At 50.7% G+C, this 22,303-nt stretch overlaps 4 protein-coding genes across 11 annotated transcripts in view; 2 read left to right on the plus strand and 2 right to left on the minus strand.

Annotated features, from left to right (window-relative positions):
* Positions 1-10,899, plus strand: part of LOC126576050 (uncharacterized) — an 81,514-nt gene extending 70,615 nt beyond the window's left edge. For both annotated transcript variants that reach the window (XM_050237133.1, XM_050237132.1), the window contains 4 exons: positions 8,626-9,188; positions 9,267-9,635; positions 9,702-9,950; positions 10,025-10,899. In XM_050237133.1, coding sequence (XP_050093090.1) covers positions 9,154-9,188; positions 9,267-9,635; positions 9,702-9,950; positions 10,025-10,298 — 927 coding nt within the window. In that variant the 5' untranslated portion in view covers positions 8,626-9,153 and the 3' untranslated portion in view covers positions 10,299-10,899. The remainder of the gene's footprint in view (positions 1-8,625; positions 9,189-9,266; positions 9,636-9,701; positions 9,951-10,024) is intronic.
* Positions 10,900-10,918: 19 nt separating this feature from the next.
* LOC126576049 (protein ecdysoneless) lies at positions 10,919-14,653 on the minus strand. The gene is made up of 2 exons (XM_050237131.1): positions 14,208-14,653; positions 10,919-14,125 (listed from the first exon to the last, which is right to left on the minus strand). The coding sequence occupies exons 1-2, from the start codon at positions 14,500-14,502 to the stop codon at positions 12,228-12,230; spliced, it is 2,193 nt and encodes a 730-aa protein (XP_050093088.1). The 5' UTR covers positions 14,503-14,653; the 3' UTR covers positions 10,919-12,227.
* A 486-nt stretch (positions 14,654-15,139) lies between these two features.
* LOC126574383 (iron-sulfur cluster assembly scaffold protein IscU) lies at positions 15,140-15,863 on the minus strand. Its single transcript, XM_050234560.1, has one exon. The coding sequence runs from the start codon at positions 15,756-15,758 to the stop codon at positions 15,306-15,308; it is 453 nt and encodes a 150-aa protein (XP_050090517.1). The 5' UTR covers positions 15,759-15,863; the 3' UTR covers positions 15,140-15,305.
* Positions 15,864-16,224: 361 nt separating this feature from the next.
* The window catches only part of LOC126574104 (zinc transporter 1), an 18,592-nt gene continuing 12,513 nt past the window's right edge, over positions 16,225-22,303 (plus strand). For 2 of the 7 annotated variants that reach the window (XM_050234084.1, XM_050234077.1), the window contains exon 1: positions 16,244-16,582. The gene's annotated coding sequence lies outside the window, so the exon portion shown is untranslated. Of the gene's footprint in view, positions 16,583-17,277; positions 17,498-17,529; positions 17,866-17,960; positions 18,053-22,303 lie in introns of those variants that run through there. The other 5 variants (XM_050234081.1, XM_050234080.1, XM_050234079.1 and 2 more) reach the window with 5 other exon arrangements.

Genomic DNA, 22,303 nt, shown 5'->3' on the forward strand with positions numbered 1-22,303 from the left:
ATTAGGCTGTGCTGGGCTGCGTCCGCTAACCTCCCGTCGAAATGTCAAACTATCCGATTTCCACAGAGACAGGTCAGGCCAGAGTGCGCTACAACGCGGTTCGCTGGATTCGCAAACGGCCGCGCATTATTTATTCAAATGTGCACCATGTGTGTGCTCATGTGTGCTCATATTTGTTTCGGTTGCTTTACGATTCCGATTGGCACCGCCGCGTGTTCAGTGCCGAGTGAAGTGAGTATAATTACCGCGTTTTTCCTCTGAGCTGTTGTGCTGCTCATGCCGCATTTAGTTTTGTTTTCGGTGTTTGTTGTTTTTCGTTAATTGATGTCCTGTTTGGTCACCGGTTGGTTAATATTCATTTGCCAAACCCGACCCGTTGCTCATTGCCGATGAAGTCATTGGACAGAAAAATGATAATTACACGTCACTCATTACACGATTCGCCACGCCACGACTCATGAAAGTCAAACAAAGTTCGAAAGTGATTTCTGTGTATTGTTTTAGCGCAGCTGCTCTGTTTGCGTTAGCGGGCGCGGGGGTGGAAGCGTCTAGAGTCCATAAAAGTGAGGCCGGACAATAAAAATGGAAGTTGAAGTTGATTTGCTTTCCGTAATTTACAATATGGCGCCCAATGGCGTGGTTGGCAGGATGGCAGGCGGCCGTAATGGTAAAACGTTAACCTAATAAACGCGCCTATCATCCAAGCAGGCACCGGGAACCCGGGGAACCGACCTGGGAATGACAGACGGAACAGAGGAGCCTACTGCTGTTGCTGTCTGGTTGGCTGGCTGGCTGGGTGGCTTAGTGAACCCAAGATGTCATCGTCGTAGGCAAATGTTTGCAGACTGAGAAAGCACCAACACGGACCTGGCCGTTTGTCAGATATTTATTGTGCCGCCCGCTCGGTAGCGGGGCTGTAAACGATGGCATGATGATGATGATACTGCCATCATCGTCCCACCAATCGCATACCCCTGGAGCTGACAGCATGGATCCATAAAGAAAGGTTCAATGTCGTTGGCCAGGTGTCCATTTGTCGGACTGTTCACAACAACCGTACCGGGGGTTCTACTCCTCCTTCTCGCCGCTGTGGTCAACGCCATCCCTCGACTGCTTTTTACGGCCATAATTAAGCGATCCATCCACCGCTGCAGCCGCATGAATTCGCATAGGAAATGTCTTTGATGTGTGTTTGAAGACCGTTCCTGCAATGACTTATTAGAGAGAGAGAGATTGGAGGAGGAGCACCTCATTGCACTCCTGTCGCCCTGTCGTTGATGAAAGCGGAGCCGGAACCACGGGATGAGCCGTACAAAGAATAGAATTCGCAGCAGAATGCGTCGTATGTTATGAAGACATTAATTCCGGTGCCACTGCAGCCACAGCCAGTGGCCTGTCAGTGCTGCTGCTGCTGCTGCTGCTGAAGATAGAACACACATGACAACGCTGGCTGGCTGACGCGTACACATTGTCACTCCGGAGCTCCTTATCTGGCCGACGGGGCTTTACGGCGATTTCCAAACCGACCGAAGAACGTCGCGCTCGCGCTTTTGCGGCTTTTGATGTTGCCTGAACCGTGGACCCGAGCCTGCGCCAGCAAGCAGTGCTAGTGCATCTGTGGAACCAGCGCGAAGCAAAAGATGCGTTTCCGTCGCATCGTTCGCGCAGCGCCAAAGGGCGAACATCAATTATCTGTCATTTTACAAGATCTCACCCGCTTTGCCGTGCTCTGCGTGGCAAGAAACCACACCACTTGACATACCTGGCGGGCAGAACAGAGGCAGACCACAGACCCGATTTGCTGCCCTTATCCGATGTTTCCTTCTCCTGTGTCCTCTCTCCTTCGGTAGCTGCAGTTTGGCGCCCCGTCCTCTCTCGCTCTCTGTGTATGGCATTTTGCTCATTATAATCGTATTCCTAAGATAGGAGAAGCCGAGCAGCCGAGAATGGAGAAAACCGGAGATGCAACGCAATCGGCCCTCAGGGCAGCGGTCGACCGCGAACCGATTAAAACCGATTGTTTTCGTTTGTTGCACTGGTTGCCGATTGCTCGCAAGGGGTCCCTGCGTGGTTCTGGAATGCCCAGTTGCGGCTGGCCGAGCTAGCGATTTACGTTCGGATTTCGCGGTAGACAAGCTCTACGCAGTCGCAGCCAATCCCTTTTTCGAAGTAATTGTTTCTATCCTGTGGCATCCAGGCAGGACTACCGGAGAGGCAGGTAGGGAGAGGATGTCACTCCACCGGGACCACGGAAGGGAGAATCCATTAAAGGGTGGATCGCGTTCGTTGGACGCGTTGAAGACTCTTTGAAGATGCGTCCTTGCGGTGTTGCGGTTCTTCGCTTCGATCCCCCACGGGCCTTTAGGGGTTCTGGGGTGTCCCTGGTTCGGCCGGAGCTCTTCCGATGGAAGATAAAAGCCAGGGAGTGCTTCCTCCAGACGAGGGAGTGCAGACAGACACACCGACAGTAGCACTCTAGGCTTAACTGGGGTGGTCGCTCGGTTCGCTCGAGGGCTTAAAAATTATAATTAATGGAAATGGAAGCTAAACGAGCTGATAATGGATGCACCGATGCGATGCGAACCATTAACCAGGAGCAGGGAGAACCTGAACCCTGAAGATACAGCCAGGCTGGCTGGCCAGCACCAGCGAGCCCTGGACGACCTTGAGCTGCGTCTCGAACTCGTCTCCAAACTCCCCACAATCCCGTGCACAAGAACGGCTTCTTCGGTGGTTTTGTTCCACGCTGCATGTCCTTCAAACCGACACCCCACTGTCACCGGGAGTACCTTCCAAAAGGGGTGGAAGTGGCCTAGAAGGATTTGCTTTTCCGGCATTTCGATTCTCCACCGAAATCGCCAACCATTTTCGTGCTCGCCGGTGCGTGTTTTGTCGACGTGAGATGATGTACGCGTTACTACGCGACGCGGTTGTCATTAACCGTCGTCAAGTCAACTCCGAATGGGCCCAACCGGATACATATGTTGTGTCTGCGCTGCTGCTGCTGCTGCTGCTGCGTGATATGATGTGGTGTTGTTTTAACGGCTGCGTGTGATGTCCGTGCGTGTCTTCCTCCTTTCCCCCCAAAAACAGTGCTGTCGCACCGAGAACGCGACCATTCGGCAGCGGCGACGAGGTGTATGCATAAGTAAGTGGATGCGAGGTTGTGGAGCATGTAGTTTGGTGTTTTTGGGTGGGCTCCAATCCGATTTGCACTGGCAGTTTGTGTTTTCTGGTGATTAATTAGCGAGCCCCAATCGAGGAAGCAAACGTTTTGCTCGCCTCCCCACAGGTGTGCTATGGCCTTTGACCATCGACCGGTCGTCGTCGTCGTCGTCGTCGCTGGAGCGATTCAGTTGGCTGTGGAGCGCACTACGGGCAGACGGTGTTGACAGTGTGGATTGCGGTCGAAACAAATGGGCATGAGTGGCTCCGGTCGGTCCGGAACGGAACGGAACGGAACGGAACGGAACGGTGTTTTCTAACGAGCTAGTAGCTGTTGCTAGTTTGTTTCAGTTTGTTGCGTCCCCGGGTGCCAGTCTGTTCGGTTCAATTAGCAGATCCACGTTCAAGTGTGTGATTCCCGTTGGGTGCGTTTGAGGCGTTGGGAAAGATGAAGTTCTGTCAAATCGTTTGAAATCTCTCTGGGGAGCAGCTCTGGCAGCAGCTTGGATACGGCGATACCCCCTAGCAACGGTGCGGTCTGCGGTCGTCCAGCAAAAAGCCCGACAGCCAGCGCAGTGAACGCTGTGAATGTGGTAAGAGATTTCAATGAATGAGATATGCGTAGTGCGCAGTATGCTGGATGAACGCAATTCAATGTTCATACTGGGAAAGGTGGATGCCATACCCTTTAATTAATTTCACTAAAGTTAAGCTAAGAAATCTTTTGGTTGCTGTTGTCAAAGCAACTTATCTGTGAGTGCAAATCAAGGAGTAACCAATAATCCAGTCACAAAAACAGATGAATTTCACTTAACTTTCACCTTAGTTGAATTTATATGCGCCTCTATAGATGGAAATCTTGATCCTAATCTCCGTTGCAATCCAGTAACCATTTCTCGCTAACAAATCACGATCGAGGCGATCGACCTAATCGTGGATACTTTGTAAAGGTGACGCTTGTGCAAACAATTGAGAGATATCACACGTGATGCATCACGATCGCTCTGTATCCCCCTGTTATTCATCCAAATTGATATACACCGCAACTTAAGGTGTGGCTAAGGTCAATTCGGGTCCAAAAAAGGCTAATTTTTGTCGATTTTTTGTGAAGAAACTATTTAACATATTTGTTTCGGGTGAATATTATATTGAATTACAACTTTTCAAGAATTTTTGGTTGTATTTTGGGGTAGATTTATGAAAAACTTGCTCCATGGCATCAAATTTAGGAGAACGTGTTTTCGAAAAGGCACTTTTTCCGGTGCCCATCGTTGCTGCGTTATGGGTCGTCTGAAATATGCAAATTAATATTCTTTTGAAAGAGAAGCAGTTTTTCAAGGTAGCCCCATTGCGTTTTTGTTGAATTTTTAAAAAATCAATTTTTGGCAGCATTTTCAAGTTGAAAAAGTGATCAAACCGGGTTCGTCGCTTAAATCTCAAGGGGCAAGTCTTTTGATTCGAAGCGAAACCGGTGCCCATCGTAGCTGCGTGATGGGTTATCAGAAAAATACAAATCAACACTTTTTTCATAGACTACGAGTTTATGCAGGTATTCCCGTCGAGTTTTTGATGAATTTCCAAATTTTCGATTTTTGGCAGATTTTTAAAGTTGAGCAAGTAATGCGATTTTTGCGATTTTGCCTAAAAACGCTAGTTTTTCATAATTGTTTAATAATAGAGTATCGACATTTTTTACGAAACCTCGACAGGGCTACCTGGCAAATAGTGTAAATATTATGTGTTCAAAGAATCACTTTGATTTGTTGAGTAGTTTTTATGCTACATTGGGTACCGACTTTGAAAACGTTGGTTTTGGAAACCGCGCTCCAAAGTAGCGAGCTTCACAGTGCCCTGCATGAAGCATGGATTTTAATATCTATTTCTTTGTCAGGTTTTCTTTGATTGAAAATTAAATAATTGAAAATCAAATGATAACTCATAACACATAATGTAGCTTTAAATAATTACGCTAGAGGTTTTTTATGTAAATATACCACTCTGATTCGTAAACATGGGGAAGCGAAAATGGAAGCAACGTTAATGCAACACATTACAACCCTCATTGAAACGAGTAACACATAATTGAATCCGACTTGTTGAATCAACAAATCTCCTTCCCAACGGTTACTGGCACTGGAAAGCTCTCTTTGTCATCTCACGTTTTCAACAACAAAAAAAAAAAACAACCCACCAACCCCTTTGGATTGCTGCGCCTCCTCCTCCTGATCCCAACGGCGACTCAATAGCTCGCCTGCCAAACACCGCCGGACAACTCAATATAAATGGCGTCAGCAGCACCGCACCGCGGTCGAATCGTCGAGGAATCGGCATCGCAAGTGGCGCAAGTGCGCCAGAACACCAAGTTCCCACGGAACACCGCACGGCTGCAGCAGCAGCAGCAAATCTTTCGATTCATTCGCCACTCGTCTCCTAGACCACCAAACGGAGGCGCGGGGGTAAAGTGCCCACAGAAAGCGAAGATGCAATCAACCGCTGCCGCCGCAGAGATCACGCCAGGCCGCTCTGTGCCACACCACAACAGAGGAGTATTACCGGGGCATTACTTTATTGATTACGCCGCAGAATGGCCGTCCACCCGGGTTAGTCCGTGGCCGGCCATGGCCTGCCCGATATCTCGGTATCATATCTCGCACGGAATTGGCGGGTGCAACCGGGTGAGAGAACCGGTTGCCCAACTACTTCGACCCGCCGGGGGAGAGGAAGGAGTGTTTCTGGGGTCGTAGCGCTCGTACTGGCCGTTTCTTGTCGCTGGTTGAATTTTGAATGAAATATGCGGCTGCTGTTCTGGAGATTAGGTAAGAGGCACGACGACGGCGTGCACTTCGACGCAGAGCGCTGCACAATGTCTGCGGCCGTTTCACACCTCGATTTCGGTCTTGGGGAGTCCGCGGATAGGCGTCTCCGGTAAGACAAACATGCCTGGTGGCCCAGAAAGGCCACAGTCGGGACGATATCATCCCTACGGGAAGCCCACGTTCTGCAGCAGCGCAGCCATCGCGCTTCCAGAACAGCCACGGTCACGACCGGCCTGCCTGCTGTACTGTGGCCAACACCGCGCTCTCGAAACCAATTACTCTCCGTGTCTCGGTGTCATATAGATATATTTCAACATTGGCGTGGCGTCTGGCGTGTGAATGAAGCTGGCGCGCAACCTGTTGCGCTTCGCTTCCAGCATCAGCACCAGCACACCAGTTCTCGATCGAACGTTTTCGGTGACCTACCTTACCTAGAGCGCCCAGAGCTCTCGGCGACGTACCGTGGCCGGTCGTGACAGTGGAACCATGTTCACGTTCAACAGTCCTTCGATTAACGGACACACGTATAGGCCTGCCACTCTATTAGCCACTCGATATAGCCTTATTTATGAACCAATTTTTCACCGTCGGCCAGCGCGCCCTTGCGTTGTCCTCCCGCACCATTCATTCGGCAGGGTCGTTCGGTTTGAAGTTTTCTTTTCTTTTAATTGGAAACTAGCACCGTCCAAGCAAGGTGTTGCTGTGTGGGGGGGAGAGCGCTAGCGCGAGGACCTTCGTAGAGGCCAGCGCTCCGAAACCGAAATCGCGCTACAGAGTGTGGTGTTGTAGCCGCAACGGCAAACGCGAGTCACATTAGGTACGGATTCCAGCTCTCTGAATTGGCCAACTACTCGCCTGACTCTCTGGCGTGGTGGCATTTTGACATTTTCCAACAAAAAGAATACGGCAAGTCATCCCGAACTACCAGGGCGGTCTATCGCGGATGTGGGGTTCGACATCACCAATTCACTCTGCGACTGTATAATCTGGCATGCATCGTAGTAGGCGTGAGTCCATACTGAACCGAGAATAGATCTAGTTAGCCATGTTTAGCACTGAATTAGGGCTGGATGGTCATTTGAAGTCTTCTCAACATGCTAGGGTAGTTTGCTTCGTCTATTCTATAGGTCACTAAGTGTATGCTCAAATCGATATCATGAGGATACATAATGGATTCAGAGAATTTGATACAACTCGGTATTCTAGTCGTATCCACGAAGGCTACTCAAATAGAACAAAGTTATAAATATTGCTAAACAGACATATGCATTTTCTCCGGCATTTCTGAAATTAGAATCGTGAAAACAATTATTTTTGTTGCAAAACTGGCCAACATGCCATCCTGCTAACCGACCCACAAAGATGTCGATGAGAAAAGAATTCCCAATGGTAATAATACCACGAGGATCCGTTTGGTTATTCCAGACAAAAACGTTTGCTCGATTGACCGGAATAGGTTTTATGCGAGCATCCTTTTATCTCAGCATCCCCCTTGGACTCGGATGACGCATGCTGTTGTATCTCATAGAGCTCAGCCGGAATGCACCACATCCAGACATCCTGTTTTTAGATGAACTACAAACGGGCAGGAACTCCCAAAAGACACTAGCAAAACGCATGCGTTTGCCTTTTCTTAAATGAAAGAGTTCCGAGAGAACTGTCGCATCACTTTTTGATTAATACTTTGAGCAACAGATTTGCAGACGAGACTATACTCATCAAAACAGATTGGCAGCAGGTGCCAAAGACTTGCGGAAATAATAAAAAGCTTCTTCCGAATTGCTCGCCCAACGCGTGATGGAGCATTTCAATTCCAGAATCCTTCGAGCGTCGCATATTAATCTTCGGCAACTGCGACCAGCATGCTGTCGATGGCGCTTCTGGCGCTTCTGGCACTTTTAGTAATTAACAAAATGAAGTCATTCTCTCTACCTCCCCCCTCTAATACTAATACCGAGCCCACATTTACACATAGAGCCTCATAAAGCTGGGAGATTCAAATGCAGAAGCTCATTGACCGCGCACCATTCGCATTCATTGCCTCGGAGTGGAGTCAAAATTTTTTTTATGAAATTGCCAATTGGGCTCGCTGCCTTTCCACACTCCAGCCAAACCGGCGATGCATAATTTGTGGCTGTGGATTGTTTTCCAGCGAATATTTGCCGTCCGCATCCGGGACCCCGGGTTTTCTTCACCGATTTTCACACGGATCCAGAAAGATGGACACCACTGGAGGGTCTCGTCAATGGAATGGAGGATGGCCTAGTGCGCCCGGTTGCGTCCGAAAAAAAAAACACAGCGAGAGAATACGCAACGCGCAGAACACGACACGCTATGTGACTCATCTCGCGATGGTCAATGCTAATTATGCCAACCACCACCACCACCACCACCATGATGATGATGCCGATGCAGATGATGTAAACTCGTGGCCGGCGGCGGCCATTGCAACATCTTCTCTTTTTCTTCGTTGGTCCATATTCCATTTTTGGCCTCTGCCACCATCACCACCAATCGTTCCTTTTGGGGCCAATTCATGGCGTTCACGACGCGACGATCATCATCGCCACCTCACCGCTCCCTCCCTATTTTATACCATTATGACTGATCTCTCTTCGTCTATTCTTTCGCTTCTCACTTTCAGCTTCAGGTTCATTTAAATCGGAAATAAACGGTCTTGGCTGGTTTGGCCAAAAAGATTGGTGGTCTTCGCACGCTTCGCCTCTGCAACAGACCCCGGGCCCTGCCGGCATCCCACTGCAACGGTGATCACAAGAGATGATCTGAGTCTACACTGCTGGCGCTTCTGCTGCTGAGCTGTTTCAATGATGAAAGCGAAACCACGACGATGATGGTACGCAGAGCCGAGATCGTCTTTGGATGAGAGATTGTTACGCTGTCCGAGGAGCATTGATTCCACGGGAAATTGATTTGGAAGATAATACCGCATTCCAAGGACCAGAAGGATTCTCAGCAATAGGATTGTCGAGGAAGAAGCATGATACAGCATCAATCGACTACGGAGTTATAGAAAAGAATCATCAGGAAGCTTCCACTGGTCGCATACTGATCCACGCTTCTAGAGTGCCAAATCCGAGGTCGCCCACAACGAAATCAGCTAGAGGAGAAGTCCCAGGATACGATAGGACGCTGAAAAAAACTTGAAGGAAAAATGTTGAAAAACATTCACGAACGCACGGTGAAGAAGTAAGTATCATCATGCTAGTCCAACGACCGGACATGGCCTGATACTAATGTCTCTCCCCTTTCCCTCTCTGCACCCAGGGTGAAGGGAAATCACTACGTGGCAACGCACGGTCGCGATACGGTGGATCTACCGTACGCCCAAGCGAACCGCGGCTACTCAACCGACGGTGAGGACAGCCAGCGGGCACCATCCGAGCGGACACTGTCCGAGTACACGATAGCGAACGAACGGGGTACGCCACCGACGGCGCCAGCCCGAAAACCACGCTCGGAGCACAAATACCAGAACAACAGCAGCAGCACTAATGGCGGACCGCGGCCACTCTCTAGTCCACCGACGCGCGCCCCACCGAGGGCACCGTCCGCGCTCAGCTACGATCATGGCGGTGACACCGGGAGCGACATCTACGTCACCTCCGCCGCCTACAAGGCACCATCGGAAATCAGGTAGCTCATCGGTGGCCACGAAATTGCCTTCAATGGAAGCTAATGCTCTCATTTTCCTCCCGGTAGTCGTTACAGTGCCCATCGAACGCATCAGTCACGCGGTCCGCGAAGTGTGTACAGTGTGGCGAGCACGGCCAAGACGGGCCGGAGCTCGAGACGGCACGGTGCCAAGGTGGAAGCGATGTCCGCTCCGAATCCTTTCTGCCCGAACGTCAAGGGTGTTTGCTGCCTGATGTTGCTTCTAAACCTTGGCCTCATCCTGATCACGCTCGGTTTCGTTATCGTGATGCAGTTTATGGAACCACTGTTCGTGTGGTAAGTGTCCCCGGATCGACGGTAGTATGCGCCACGGTTTTAATGCTCTCTCTATCCGCTTCTCTTCCTTGCAGGATCCTTGGTGTCGTGTTTCTGATCTTCGGATTCGGTACACTGATCGGTAGCATGATTTACTGCGTGATCGTGTGCCGGGATGCGAAAACACCGGCCCAGCTCAAGAACGAGGACCTCTACTGGACGAAGCACTGGCAGAAGAGCATCGGTTACACGCCGCAGGAGATTGACTACAAGACGGATCGGTTCGATGAGCGCGACCGGTACTCGGACCGGTTCTCCGTCAGCAAGCTAAGCGGGAAGTACTCGGACCGGGACATTACACGCTACTGAGCCTGGGACACCTCGGTACCCTGGGATAAAGCTGCGATCCAGTGTGGTAACCCCCTTCCCAGTCACTCCACTGCGGAGTGTGCTGGATAGAGATGTAATTTAATTTTAACCTTCCTTCACACCCTTTCCACCCCAATCTGCGTGCTCACTGTCTCTCTCTCTCGCGAGGAGCACCGAGCTACGATCTACCTACTAACCATTTAAATTAAATGATTTCGCTAAGAGGTAACTAAGGCTGGGCGATGCGAGGCCCCTCGGACGCACGGTGCCCAGGGTGCGCAGAAGCATATTTCACTAGAGTTTAGGAGCCGGCCGCGTGCGCCGCGCCACCCATTCTTACTGCAATAATAACTGTGTAACCTGATTAGCAATGCAAGGAGGAGCAAGGAGGAAGTGGAGTAGCAGCAGCCCCTTTTAGTCAAGTAAGCGAACGATCGAACGATCGGTGACCGATCTACTAAACAATCCACGCGAGTGTCCCGCCCCACCCGGTAAATGTGTAAATAATCCGAGTCACTCCCCCCCACCCCCTCCCAAATCCCCCTCATTCCCAGGAACTAAGAAAAACTGAATAAATGAAGGACACACTGTTTTCTTTTTTTAATATTTTATTAATCCACGTGTCGCGTTTTACTCATCCGAACGCCATCCGAACAGGGAGCTCTTCTTGATTAAATGGAAGGGCAATATGGCAATACCATGGCCACTACTGGGTATGTACGTGGTCTGTTGAAAGCTTCTGCATCTTGGACTGTTAAAATCCTGAGGAGTATGTGTGGGTGTTTTCGAATTTTAGTGTCCGTTTTGAGTGTCATGGAAAGGTTTCAAATACTGCGTGCATTGATAGTACGTTAGCAACTTAAAAAAACCATCAACTAAACTGAAGATAATTGTTCTGAAGACTATTGGCGTATTCGATGTTATAATATCGAATGGCATGTGCTATTCATAATTTGGGCCCAATTTTCGAATTTAGTTCTGATTTTTCCCGCCGAAAACTTGTACAAAATCGTAAAAAAATGACCAGAAACTGAACATTGTTGATGTCGCTTAACTCACGGATTTCTCAAACATGGCCTTCTATGACTCTTATTCCTACGCAAACGTAAATGAAACTAAGATGCTACCTCTCGATTAAAAGACATGAATGCTCCATCAAAGGAATCGCTAAACAAGTTTACTGCGCCAGCAGCTTAGAGTAGGACCAAAAAAACTTAAAAACAAAATTGATAATTTTATCATTAATAAACTCGAAAGTTCTCATACCTTTTTGTTTCTGGCAGACCACTAATAGCACCATCGAGGGAAGGGTGTATAGAGCGCGCGAACGAGAGGTAAAAGAGGCTCGTTACTTTAATGCATGCGTCCTCCAGCAATAATCTGCGTTCAGATTGTATAGGTTGTAACCATGACCATGCGGAACTGGTCAGATTTGCTTCTTAAACAGTAATACATATATTTTATAGTTGCTCCCTCTGTCTGTGCGTAAAGCTACGAGGGCGAGAGGCGATCGCTACTAGCACGGAACTCTCTATCTCTCTCTGTCTGGCACAAGACTCGCGTCCTTGGATCCTCCCTCATTCTGTCAACATGCATAGACTCTTTCCAACCTAACCAACGGCATCTCCCATACATCTTCCTACCCGACCTGAGACCTGATTGAACCTCAACCTTACTTATTTTAAACTTATCTAACCTGGCACCTAACCTTCTCTCGCTCGCTCGGGGTCTGCTGGCTAAGTCTATTCCCCCTAATCTCGGTATAAGCAAATGCGGACGCTTCCACCGGCAGAAAGCAGGATGGAAAGGATGGAATTAAGCGGTAATTACGATACTGCGGGTGCACGGGTGTATGATATGAATGTAGGTGTGTGCGCGATTTGGCCACCGAAAAAAGCGGAACTGGAAGCCGGCCTTGAGGACCGTCGTTTAAACGTCCGTCTGCTTGGTGCTGCCACCTCCTCCTCCTCCCTTGGCGATCTGAACTCCCATTGAGCCGAGCAGATTGGCGGCCGGACCGGGACCACCGAGCTGTGACTGGTAGCTCTCCATCATGTTGCGCAGCGTGTTCACATCGATGTTGACCGGTTTAAACGTTTCAATATCATCGAAATCGTCCCCGGCCGGTTGTGCCGATGATTGTTCCACACTTTCCTCTCCTTCTCCATGGCCGATGGCCGTCTCGAAGCTACGCCCGATCGTCGTACCGGCCAGCTCCCGGTCCATCTGGTCCATGTACGACTTCAGCTCACCCTGGATGGCCCGATTGACCCGAGTCGGTGACATGTCCTCGAGGTTACGCTCGTACTCATCCTGCCCCTCCTGGCTGTAATCACTCATCTCGGACTCCTCCGACGAGTCCCACCGGTCCTCCGGTATCAACAGATCGAGCATATTCTTCACGTGCATTCCGAACGCACCGGCATCGAAATCGACCGAATTGGACGATGGCTGGTGAGATGGTGAAAGATCGTCCACCGTGGCACTGGCGGTCCCTGGCGATGGTGCACCAGTATCTGCCTTACGATCGCGTGCCGCTTTGCTCCGGGTGCGCTTCGGTTTGGTAGGAGACGGTTTAACACCCTGGAGTAGCGCCGGATCGACCGTTGGACCCGTTCGGGTCTCCTCTGGCTCCACAACAATTCCATCGTACTCACTCTTTCGATCCAGAAACTCGCTCACCATCGAAGTAAACGTTTCACTCACATCCGTCGCCGCCTGCTGTGTGTTGCCGTTGCAGTTCAGTGAAAACAGTTTCTTCGCTCCATACCGCTCCGTCAGCATACGATCGAGCTCCTCCGGCGAAATGTTCATCCAATCGTCACTATCGGCCGCTGGCAGAGCTTCACCCTGTTTCCGCAGATCCTCCACATCCCACTCGTTGCGGCGCAGTATCGAGACAATCTCTTCGCCAATCTTCGGTGTCGAACGCATCGATTCCCGGTGTTCCGCGTAATAGTCGCGAGCGATTGCGAGTAGCTTCGTGTGCTCCTGCGATCCCTCGATGTTCTCGCGGAAGTATCCCTTGGCGGTCAGGGATTGTCGGTAGCTTTGCCACCCTTTATCCGATTCCCAATCGGTACGGGCTGCTTTGGCTTGTGAGGCCAGTATTTCGAAGCCACAGGCTAGCTTCAGGCCGAGTAGATGCGCTTTGTGGTTAGGATCGGTTGCCGGTGGAATCGTCCACCCGGTACGTCGATCCGGTTGGTACCGGCTCTGGGACAGCATGGCGTAGAGGCATTTGGTGAAGGTAACGCTCGCGTACACACAGCACTCGGGTGGGAAGAAGCGCATCGCTCGGCAAACCTTCAGATCGATCGGATCCCGATTCCGGAATGCAAGCACTGCCGGTGCGACGAGTTGTGGGTTCTCGCGTAGAACGGCCGCCACTCCGACTGGCACGTACACCGTCGCTCGGTGATGATGGTCGGTGATTTTCGCCGGAAAGTCCACTATCCGGTCTCGGATGCAGCGTGTCACTTCGTCGCTCACGGTGTACTTGGTGCCATCGCGGCCACGCACCAGTTCCAGTGCTGCACCGACATCCGGTACCGTCGTACGATTGCTTTCATCGTCGCCCTTGCCTTCCAGTAATCGCAGCGTTCCATTTACGATGAATACTCTGCCTTCGCAAGTCTCCGGCGTTGCCCAGCGTGGCAACTGTTCGGCGGCTTCGATCAACAGGAACTCACCATCGGCATCAATCACACGCACCGCGAGCCCGGGCAGTTGCTCGGTCAGGTGGAAGAGCAGTGCGACAATGAACCACTCGTCCTGGATGTTGTCACCGACGTGGGAAATCCCGTGCAGATGAGCTGGTAGTTGGGCTAAAAATAGAAACGGAATTGCGGAACATGAGCGCGTGTGTCACGAGAACTATCATCGCTCTATTTGAGATCGCTCCTGTACCTCCAGTACTGCTGCTACCATCCACCGGGGATCCCTCGGTCCCGTTGGCCACCTCGATAAGCAACCGGGAGTCGTTGTTCGGTCGGGGAACCACGTGGAAAGCGTCTCGATGCCAGATGTACTGCTGGCAGAACTCTTCCGCAATCCGATTCACGTCCTGTAGGAGCACTTCGAGACTCGCGTCACTGTTTTCTAGCTGCACATCCTGCGGGTCGGTGGAACCGGCGGGGAACAGGAAATACTCCACGAAATCGTCCTCCCGGATGGACTGCAGTAGCGCACGGTTCGCCGCCATTCTCTCCACTCACGTTCTTGATGCACCCGGAAGCTGCAATGCTGATGACTGATGCGCTGCCACACCTGGTTTTACTCCCGTTCGCTTGTTCGGTGCTTGCACCCTTTCCGCGGCCCTGAACCTCCACCGATCGATCGATTTCAAGGATTTCGCGGAATTCAAACGGACAAAGGCAAACGTCAAAACAATGGGGGGGGGGGGCTCCAGATGGTTCGATGCGAGTGCACCACAGATCAAAATCGTGGCATTAATTAATGCTCTTTTGCACAAATTTTCGCGATCTGCATCGACAACATTTTTGTAATTTTTCTGTCCATTCGCCACGATTTTGGTCTTTTAATTCGCATCGTAACCGGCAAACTTCCAACCGTTGATTGAGGCCGCGCGCCGGAACACCCTGTGCGCACGGGAGGAAAAGCAGGCTTTGATTGGATGGCTGCGAAAATTGTGAAATCCTTCCGTTCTGTGGCGGCATTTTCACGCTCGAACCCGTGGAAATGATGAAAACGACGGCGCAGTATTGCACGATATTGTGCTAAACGATGAGTCACACGACTGTTTGGTTACATAAACACCACGCTGTAGCCCTGATCTTTCCGGCCGGTGGCACAAGATGCCGGAATCTGCGTGCACGTAATCCGTTATCAACTCGTTGAATCTATTTATTTACCTCTACTTATGCATTCATATACAATTCAATCAGACGTACAAACTATGACATAGCGGTTCTTATCATACACTTCTGCTGCCCCTTCACCGTCCCTGCATCCCTTCACCCGTCCCGTCCTGCTGCTGGACCCGCTTCACTCGGCTTTCTTCTGCTTCTTGTTGTAGTCCTCCAGGGCCGCCTTGATGGCATCCTCGGCCAGCATGGAGCAGTGCAGCTTGACCGGGGGCAACGACAGCTCCTTGGCGATGTCCGTGTTCTTCAGCTGACGGGCCTGATCCAGCGTTTTGCCCTTCACCCACTCGGTGGCCAGCGAGCTCGAGGCGATGGCCGAACCGCAGCCAAAGGTTTTAAACTTGGCCTCGATGATCTTCCCGTCGTCGTCCACCCGGATCTGCAGCCGCATCACATCACCGCAAGCCGGAGCGCCTACCAGGCCGGTGCCGACGTTCTTGTCCTTCTTGTCGAGCGACCCGACGTTCCGGGGATTTTCGTAGTGCTCCAGCACATTCTCGTGGTACAGCGCACACGGCACGCTGTGAGTGCGTGTTACCTTCAGCAGCCGGCCGATGTTGCGCGGGAGAGACATCTTTGCTCGCACGGGGACTGGTTTAGTCACGGAAAATTTCAACAACTCGGTTGCGAATCAACTTCCGCGAATTGCGTCTCGAAGGCGAATGACCACAACAAAGAGGGCGGCGGATCAAAACAAACTGCGCACCCCAGTCAACAAATCCAGCTGTTCGAATTCGAAAGAGGTCCTTCGACGCAGACGCATGCGTGTGCGTTTGAACGCAGTGCTGGTTCGCATCCACTAGGGCCTCGCTGTACGCTTGATCACACCCAAAAAATAAAGAAGTGCATGCGCCTTCACGGAAACTGAAGCCAGATCCTTAACTAATCGGTAAAAAACAGATATCCGAGTGCAAAAATCGGCTGCGTAAATTCGAACAGTACCTGCGTACTCGAGCTGTTTCGCACTGTCAGCGCAGCGTGTCAGGCATTCGAGCTGGAGTGCTTGCTGACCGGGTGACAGGTCTTATCAAGAAAATACACAAAAAAGTTCTGGCTCGCGTTGTTCTCGGTTCGTCGCGGTCGCGTTCGTTTTTTTTCAGTTTGTGTCCTCTTGCCTGCCTGCTGCCGTGTGCACCATCGGAGTGGAGGTGAGATCAGCAAAGAAAGGTTCCAGCAGCAAACGCCTCGTGGTGCAAGGTGCCAAGTGTCCCCCGCAATCATCATCATCGTAGTCGACGGGTTGTGTGCTACTTCGTCAGCTGAGCTCATCGCGTGTTGAGCAGAGAATCGAAGCCCTGGCCTGGTCGGATGCAGTGGTAGTGTCTTGAAATCTCGAGTCTTGTCCTCGCGTGCTTCCCGTGTTCCCAGAACTGCCGATCAATCATCGAAGAAGGCAAGGTGCGTCACGTTTCGCAAGAGTTTTAAAACAATCACGGAGACCCCGTCGCTCCTCCCGCATACGAATTCCTTGTCGCTCGCTTGTTGGAGGTGATTTTTCTGGAAATTCCTTTTGACGATTATTGAGCAGAAGTTTCTCGACCGATCGCGACTGCGAAACCGAAGGGGCACCACCGCAGGATGACGATATGTGTGTGCAACAACAACCACCCCAAAAAACCCCACAGTGATTGGCCACGGCTGTTGCTGCTTGTGGTGAGGGTGTTCTCTGTTGTGTTGTCCTCGATATCAAAGCGTTTGCCGTCGTTTGATGATCACCCTCTTGAATCATCGGTCTCTAATCAACTGGCAAACTCAAATTCTTATCCACATTTCAAGTGCCCCTGTTCCCTGAGGCTCTGATTGGTGGCCAGAGGAAGGATTGGGGTTGTAACTTATCAGAGTGTCGATTGCAATCGTCCCATTCCGTTTGGCGTCAAAACTTTCGTCCTGATATCCGTCCCGTGGAGAGAAATTAGAGACACTCTCTCACTCTCTCTTGTGGCCACAGCGCTCGGTGACGATGGTGCCGTGCCAATCTTGGCGGACCGTATTTTTTATCCTTTGTTTTTTCATCAAGGTTCCGCTCTCGGTGGTGTCTCTTTGCGAGCGACAACAGCCCCGCACGCCGTGCCGTACCGTGCCGTGGTTGCTAGAAACAATTTTGCACTCGGTACCAGCAGCGGTTGCGAGCGAGCGAACGAGCCGAACCGATGGGAACAAAGCAGGCGCGCGACGAAGACCGGACGACCGTTACGCGTGTAGTAAACGCGTTCTAGGCACGGGACAACCAAGAACCGCGGTGGGGGTGATGGAGGAATAGTAAGTGGCGCTTCGGAGCAGGAGGAAGAAGAAGAAAATGGTTACTACGGCAAAGTGAGTGAAGAAGCTCTCGGGCGCGTAAAGGAAAATCACACATACACACACCGCGCGCCAGAAGAAAAGTGGACGTTTTCCGTTCGGTCCGTCCAGGGGGATGGCCATGAACAGAGCAACGAGCATCAGCCTGGAAAAGTGCATTGGAAGCGGAAAATGTTGAGCAGAAAAAAACTCATATTAAATCCGTAGAAACGTGTGTGCACCAAAAGTATCTAGCAAGCCAGTGGGCCCTGGAAAATTGTAAAATCGTCGCGGCAGCGAAAAGACATCGCGTACCGCCGTCGCCTGTGTGCTTGTGTTTCCGGTGAAGGGTCAAAACAATTTTGTTGTAAAGAGTTAAGCAACAGAAAGGTGACCACTAGCAGGTGAAACTGTTGTTACGACACGTTTGTTCCGTTTCCCGGAAAATGTACCGTTGTGAATTACGCTAGTGAACTGTATAAGAATTTTAAAACAAAACAAAAATCAATCATTTACAGCACAGCTACAGCTCGTCCATAGAACCCTGTGACCAGTCTACTAGTTCCAGGCTACTGGCACCTGATTTTCGAAGTACGAATAACCCGCTTTCGTCTGTGGGGAGCATTATCTAGAGGGACACAACGAGCCGCGCACGTAGAGCGCGTAGAATGCGCGTGCAGAGATCGAATCTCACCGATACGATTGTCTCTATCTCTACGTGCGCCCGAACAGCAACTGGTCCAATGCCTCTACCGTGGCCTAACAACCGCAAAACGCACCCGCAGCTGTCTTCGATGTGAGCGAGGTCCATCTTCTGATCCAGTAGCCCACGCTCACGATGTAATCGAGCCTTCCAATCGAAGTTGCTGTTGCCGGAGTATCATCTTGAGCAAGAGAGTCGATTACTCATAAAGGTGGCGACCATTAGCGCCTTCACGGCCTGATGCCGATTACCCGTGGTGGTGCATTGAAATGGCCGATAAGAGGCCAACGAAAGCGAAACCATCGAAGTACACGATAGGACAGGTTCGATTTGCATGCGGCCCCCTATAGCTGAACCGATGGCCGTGCGTGCCCCTCTACCTGACGCATCCCAGCTGGTTGTCCCAAATTCATACGGCACCGGTGTGGTGTCGTGTGGCCAATGTGACGCACCGGGTGTCTCTTTGCAAGCATCAGCGTAACGTGGAGGAGGATTGCGGCGGGTGTGTAATGCATACGCACTGCTCACTCGCTGCTGCAAACACACCCCGCTCCCTGGGACCCCCGGGAAGCGAGAGGAAGGTTGTTGATAATGCTCGATCGTGACCGAGCACGCACGCACACGAACGTCCGCCCGGCTGTGTACCCCATTTTTGTAGCACACGGCCATCGTAAAGACTCTCGCTTTGCTCTCTCGTGACGTTACATTCAACGTTGATAGTGGATCTGGGTTCCGCGTGTACCCAAGATGATGATGTGTCACCGGGTAGCAACGGACGGGGAATGGAACGGCGTAATGAGGTAACACAAAGAAGTAGAACTAAAACAAACACCGCTGCCCCGAACGCCAAGCCTACGCGACGCGCACCTTTAGTTGGTCTCACTACTCGTCAGCATAGTCACGGTGGCGGTGAGATTGCGGTTTGCAGAGGAGCGCGACGTTGGTGGTACGGTGCGTGTCCTACTTTGGAGGCATGGCACTAAAGACGGACGGGCACGACGCGTCTCATTGCGCCACGGAACACCGTTGTGCATCGTAACCATGGTAACGCCGCATGGTAGTAGTAGACGCGTGCACTATGGGAGAAGTGAGCCTTTTTCACGGTCACTCTAGTGCGGAACAACCTTTTCTTCCGTTTTGTGTGACATTTCCGTTCCCCTTTTTCCTGCGAAAATGACTGGACAAATTTTCTTTGGAAAACCTTTGGAAGGATTGTTCCACTTTATCAGCAACGCACCTTCCCTGTGGTGCGATTGATTATGAAGGTGAATTCAATGCTCTGCAACATTGTTGTCTTTCAATGGGCCACGGCGCGCTCATCAGATTATCTGAGCGAATGAGCGCTGAGCTGAATGGAGTGGAATTGGGGCAATTTGTGATAAAATACATTCTATCGTTCGCTGCTTGTTTGGTGCGCCGGCTGCGCCACAATCGTAAGCTATCTGCACCTTGGACGCTGGACGCTCTTATCATTGCTCAATTGGCCATCGGTGTTATCTTTGAACACACGTGACAGGGGGGCGACAACGATGCTTTTTTTTACACCAAAAAGGGGATGATTTTTTTTCAATTATGTATTTTATGTAATTTGAAATCTCTCAAAACCGTGTCTCTCTGGCCATCTTCCAAAATGGCATGAAAGCCTACATATTTTACTACCTTTGGCCACATCGGAGCCACGAGCCATACCTTCTTTCGAGGTCGCCCGACGACCCCCATCGACAACGGCTCGCTGCTCAAAAGACGCTCCCGGGAAAAATCGATCTGCGTGCCGCCGCCGCCGCCGCCAGTACGCTGGTACTGCTCTAGATGTTGGCGAAGAAGCTGCGGCCAAGTACTGGTCGTCTATCGGTAGCGAAAATGTAGAACACTAGCCCTGGGTAACCTCTGCCCGGTTTTTGGAGTATCCTTTGTGTGCAGCGCAGCGAAGGAGGATGGTTCGTTGGGTGTGCACGTGTGAATGCTGCGGATGGGAACATTATGCTGCTCTCGATGCTGATACGAAGATGATTAGCACGCCACGACTCCCAAAGGGGTGCCAAGGGGTGGGTATAGAATCTGGGATGCACCGATTATTGACGAGCACCACTACTGTTTGCGCCCCCGTGCTCCTCCTCTCGAAAGAATCTAATGTGTCTGTTGCTGCTCGTCATTGCTACAAAGGGATTGAGGGCATGTTAGCCTCCAACTTCTTCCCCATCTTCTACATGTGTGCAACCCTTTTCGAGATGCCACGTTGTACGGCTGCCGCGCTCCTTTATCGAGAGATCCACCCGAAACGAGAAACCGGACGATGCCGCAATCCCCCATTCAACTTCTAACGCGCGCATTCTGCTGCTTTGTGAGCTGAATGGAAAACAGAAGCAGCAGCAGCAGCAGCAGCACGTCATGCGGGAGGCAAACAGGTTCTTCTTCTAGCGAGCATCTTGGGAGTCGCGTACCGCCGAACGTGATTTTTGCGCTTTGTCCTGCTGCTGCTGCTGCTGCTGCCAGTGCTGCTGAAGAAGCGTGGCCTCATGGACAAGCGGGTATCGTGCTTTGCGCCCAACAGCTGGAACGAAATTGGAAGAAGATTTAATTTTGGGATTTTTTGTACATCCTTTTTTTCTTCTTCTTGTTTGGATACATCGCGATTCCCGATTTACCATCCCATACGGTGGATCGTTGGCGGAAGCACGAGGACAAAGGAGTGGAAAATTCCTTTCTAGTTCTGTTACAAAGAGAGGAGCGATTTCCATTTCTTGGGGATACTTTGCGCGCGATATATCTGCGCGATGCAGAGGAGAAGTGCAATAAATTACGCTGACACGTGACAGACATCATCCCGCTGGATCGTCTGGTGTGAGACATTCATGAGACAAAGAATTGTAGGAGAAAATCTTGAAAATGGAAATCATTATCCTGTAGGCTGATGGATTTGTCACTCCAGGAAAAGACTCTGTGGGAGTAGACGGTATATTCAAGCAAGGGTTGTTTTATTTATTAAGAAGTCTTGGCTACCGGATGCTGGGCAAGAAAATCAAGCTGGATGGTGTTTTCCAATAATTAGTAGGCGCCTTCTGCGACGTGTTTCCACCAGTTCTAGTTCAGCAATGATCCAAGGCATGTTGCCACACCTACTTCTGTTTTTTTTTACTAATTTTGAGGAACTTCTCGAGAACGATCGGTCGCCTTTCCAAACTAATGATGGCAAACTATCCTTCAAATTATTATTATTTGAGCCCAGAGAGTGTGCGTAATGGAAGCAACTTATGGTAGAGCAGTGGACTGCACGCACCAATGCTAATCAATAATTATGTTCCCACGAACTGTCCAACAAAAGCAGAGCGATAAGCAGAACATCTCATCAGCCGCCGTGGTTTCCATCTTGGAGCGCCATTATAGTGCCTCTGCACACCTTGTCCCGGGAGATCCATCGATGCTGAATTGCTGGTACGATTGCTGGTGCCATGATAAGGACGGTAATCAAACCCTCCGATAACACTCGTTATCAGATCGATTGATTTCGATCGCAATGGTATCGGTGAGTGGTAGGGCTTAGCAACAGCTCTTCGTAGATATCGCTACGCGCATAATTGACTGTGCTGATCCGCTACACCACGTAAATTGCTCAGTTCGTTCGTTATGTAGCCAGTAGATCGAACAAGAATTCAAACATATCTTCACAGTAAACAATAGCAAATGGAAACCTCCCGTTCCAATACGTTGCGAGCTAATCAATCTTTGTGCTCGATCTACTTGCAAAGTGTTGACAGACAGACAGCCAGCCAGCCCACGCATCAAGCAGCTTACTTATGCCCATGCTGGATAGTTTATCAATCTTTCAATCCATTAATGAAACTCACACTATCACAATCAATGTGCTCCGCTGCTGTGACCACTTCGATGCGGAATCATGCAACTGGAGAACGACCTCTTACGACCACGGACCACGGTTGGTGCGATCTGTGCCTTCGTCGCTGGCTGTTTCTCGCTTCCTTCCTCACTGCTTCTCAACTCAACATTCTCCAACGGAAGAGCCAGTTGAGTGGACCATTTTGTGGGTTAATGTGACCAACGGTTCTTTCCCTGCGATGCTGCTGCTCCTCTGACAGAGGGCCACTGGTTACACAATGTGAGCGGCACAGTGTCTGAAGCAG

This window comes from Anopheles aquasalis, chromosome 3 (genome assembly GCF_943734665.1).
Source record: "Anopheles aquasalis chromosome 3, idAnoAquaMG_Q_19, whole genome shotgun sequence".
Classification (NCBI taxonomy): domain Eukaryota; kingdom Metazoa; phylum Arthropoda; class Insecta; order Diptera; family Culicidae; genus Anopheles; species Anopheles aquasalis.

What these genes read in the sequence shown, in the direction of transcription:
- LOC126576049 (XM_050237131.1), bottom strand. Translation starts at nt 14,502, where the DNA reads ATGGCGGCGAACCGTGCGCTACTGCAGTCCATCCGGGAGGACGATTTC. An exon ending in TGGTAGCAGCAGTACTGGAG is followed by an intron (nt 14,126 to 14,207) that starts GTACAGGAGCGA and finishes TTCTATTTTTAG; the next exon opens with CCCAACTACCAGCTCATCTG.
- LOC126574383 (XM_050234560.1), bottom strand. Translation starts at nt 15,758, where the DNA reads ATGTCTCTCCCGCGCAACATCGGCCGGCTGCTGAAGGTAACACGCACT.